Source organism: Orycteropus afer, unplaced genomic scaffold (assembly GCF_000298275.1).
Source record: "Orycteropus afer afer isolate SDZICR_OR568_19922 unplaced genomic scaffold, OryAfe1.0 scaffold00326, whole genome shotgun sequence".
In the NCBI taxonomy this organism is placed as follows: domain Eukaryota; kingdom Metazoa; phylum Chordata; class Mammalia; order Tubulidentata; family Orycteropodidae; genus Orycteropus; species Orycteropus afer.
Window position 1 is genome coordinate 1,896,497 of NW_006921913.1, and position 2,723 is coordinate 1,899,219.

The following is a 2,723-nucleotide window of genomic DNA, read 5'->3' on the forward strand; positions in this document are numbered from 1 at the left end:
AGTAGGCTATTAGCAGTTAAGTTTTGGGGGAGTCAGAAGTTATTCACAGATTTTTAACTATTGTAGGGGGTCAGCACCCTTTATGCCCACGTTGTTAAGGGGTCAACTGTACTTCTGTTCTCTGGAAATACAAAATATGAAGCTTATCACATCTAGTTTAGGAAGTAAAGAATTCCAAATGCTAACCTACCACCTAGCTCTCAGTTGTGAAATAAATTGCTAATAACACAATTTTTCTACTTGACTCCACTCTTGTTTTCAGTCTTAAATACCATATATTTTGCTCAAGAACTGGCAAATAAGAAGATAAATTTTTCATAGGAATTTATTGTTCATTATTTTCTACATGTTAGTCTTTTGTGAAAAAAATCCATATGTTTAAAAATCTTTAAACATTTAAAAAGCACTGTCAGGCATTATCACTTTAAATAACTAGTATTTTACCAACAAAGTTATGAGGATCTACATCACTGAAATTCTTTCCTTTTATTTTTTTTTAAATAACACTGATGAACGAGTGGAAGCAATTTCCCTTCTTTGTGAAGCCTATGAGTGTCAGTTGCACCTCCAATAAAAGTTCCATTGACAAATATTCTTGGAACCTGTCAAACAAACAATGACAGATTAGGTCTCACCCTAGTGTCAGAAGTAAAAACTAATTTCATATAACAGATGCTCACAGACTGGGTACTTTTATGAGCTAGGCAGCACACTAAACTCTTTCACAAATCCTCTCATTAAATTTTTACAACCATTGAGGTAGGTACTATTTTGGGCCCTATTTTGGAGGAAACTGAGAAACAGGAACATGCCCAAGATCACACTGATATAAATGGCAGAGCTGGAATTCAGATCCAGGACAACCTGACTGTAAAGCCCCTATTCCTAACCACTATGCTACATAATGTTGTTGTTAGTTGCCATCAAGTGGATTCTGACTCCTGGCAACCCCATGTACGCAACATAGACCTGCTCCACAGGGTTTTCATGGCTAAGACTTTTTGGAAGTCAATTGCCAGGCCTGTCTCACAAGGTGCCTCTGGGGAGATTCTAACTGCCAAACTTTTGGCCAGTAGTCAAGTCCTTAACCAGCTACACCACCCAGGGGCTCCTATGCCATATAACACATAAAATATTCTCTATGTGATTCTTTCCTATATTTGTTTTACTAAGAGGGAAGTGCACATTGTAAACTTCTATGCACACATAAGCAAGAAGGAAAATAGCAGCATTGGATGTTTCTGATTATGCATATTATGGAAAAATTTACCAAAAAAAAAGCTAAAAATATGGAGCACTAAAGCATTCTTTTTAACAGTAATTGAGGACTGACTCTAGTCTATAGTGTCCAAATAAAAGAAGAAAGTGTATTTTCTTCTTGAGAGAAGTTCCAAGAGGCCCTTAAAGAATCATAGACAAGTGTTCATGATACCATTACCTCACTCTTTCAGCTAAAACACAAACACAGTGAGAATAACTATAAAATGAACTAATTCTGTTATTTCCTATGCTAAGAATCTGGTTACCAGATCTGAGTTTTCTTGGTCAATATAAACTCCTCAGAGAATGCTTAGCTCACTCTTCCTAACACGAGTAGTAAGGTTCAGGATGTCCATGTCCACCTATTTTGGCGAAACAGTACCACAGAAGATATACTCACAGTTCTTTCACCAGTCATTTTAAAAAGAGCATCTTGAAATTGGTTTCCATATTCAAGCATGTCCAACTCCACTACTTCATAGTTAATGTTTATGTCTTGGAAAAGCTTTTTTGCCATTGTACAGTACGAACAAGATGTTTTTGAGAAAATCACCACACAATTTTCTGATATTGTTTCCTGAAAGAAATAAAACAAAACAAAATCACTTTAATTCTAGGCATCACATTTTGAAAGGAAATAGTATGATCCAGTGGGAAGGGTGAGTTTGTTAAGTCTGAGGGTTCAGAGCTGAAACTGAAGTCTCTATCTCTATTTTTCATCCCAAATATAATTAAGGATAATATTCATCAGAAAGAAATGGAAATAACTTATAAGCTAAAAAGGAAGAAAAGCATGTATAAAAGACATTCTCTGAGGCAGAATTAACTGAGTATTGGCGGTGAAAGAAAAAAACAATAGAACACAGTAATACGTGGTATTCCTGAAGGACCATTTATGGAGTACCTATTGCATGCTAGGCCCTTGGGCAGTGCAAACAGTTTACACTTGTCTACTAGCCTAAAGGTTGTTGATTTGAACCCATCCAGTGGTGTCATGAAAGAAAAGCGTGGAGATCTGCTTCCATAAAGATTACAGCAAAGAAAACTCTATGGCGCAGTTCTACTCTGTAGCACATGAGGTCACCATAAGTCACAGTTAACTTGATGTCAACAGGTTTGTTTTTTGGTTTATTGAATGCTAGGTTGTATGTTGGAGAAAATGGTGGTAAATAGCTGCCCAGGCCAGATCAGACAGTATCTCTGGTCAAAGGCACTTTGCCTGGTGTAAGCTGTGGAATTGAGAAAGGTATGATGAAAAGGAGTATCCAACCTCATACTTCTGACTTAGAGAGAGTAAAGACTCCATTAAGAGTAAAGCATATAATTTTTTTTTTTTTTTAAATCTTTTTATATTGTTCTCAAAGGGCAGTGCTGGGAAGCCAGACAACTTTCAATAACCTATTCCAGAAGAGATAACCTCATCCCTCATTTTTTCAAATTGGATTTGAAATGGTAATAAACCA

General features: G+C 36.3%; 1 protein-coding gene across 1 annotated transcript in view; it reads right to left on the reverse strand.

Annotated features, from left to right (window-relative positions):
* Positions 1–467: 467 nt before the first annotated feature.
* GLRX2 (glutaredoxin 2) overlaps positions 468–2,723 on the reverse strand; it is a 6,488-nt gene continuing 4,232 nt past the window's right edge. Inside the window, exons 3-4 of the mRNA XM_007952167.2 lie at positions 1,661–1,837; positions 468–602 (exon numbers count right to left, since the gene is read on the reverse strand). Coding sequence (XP_007950358.1) covers positions 468–602; positions 1,661–1,837 — 312 coding nt within the window. The remainder of the gene's footprint in view (positions 603–1,660; positions 1,838–2,723) is intronic.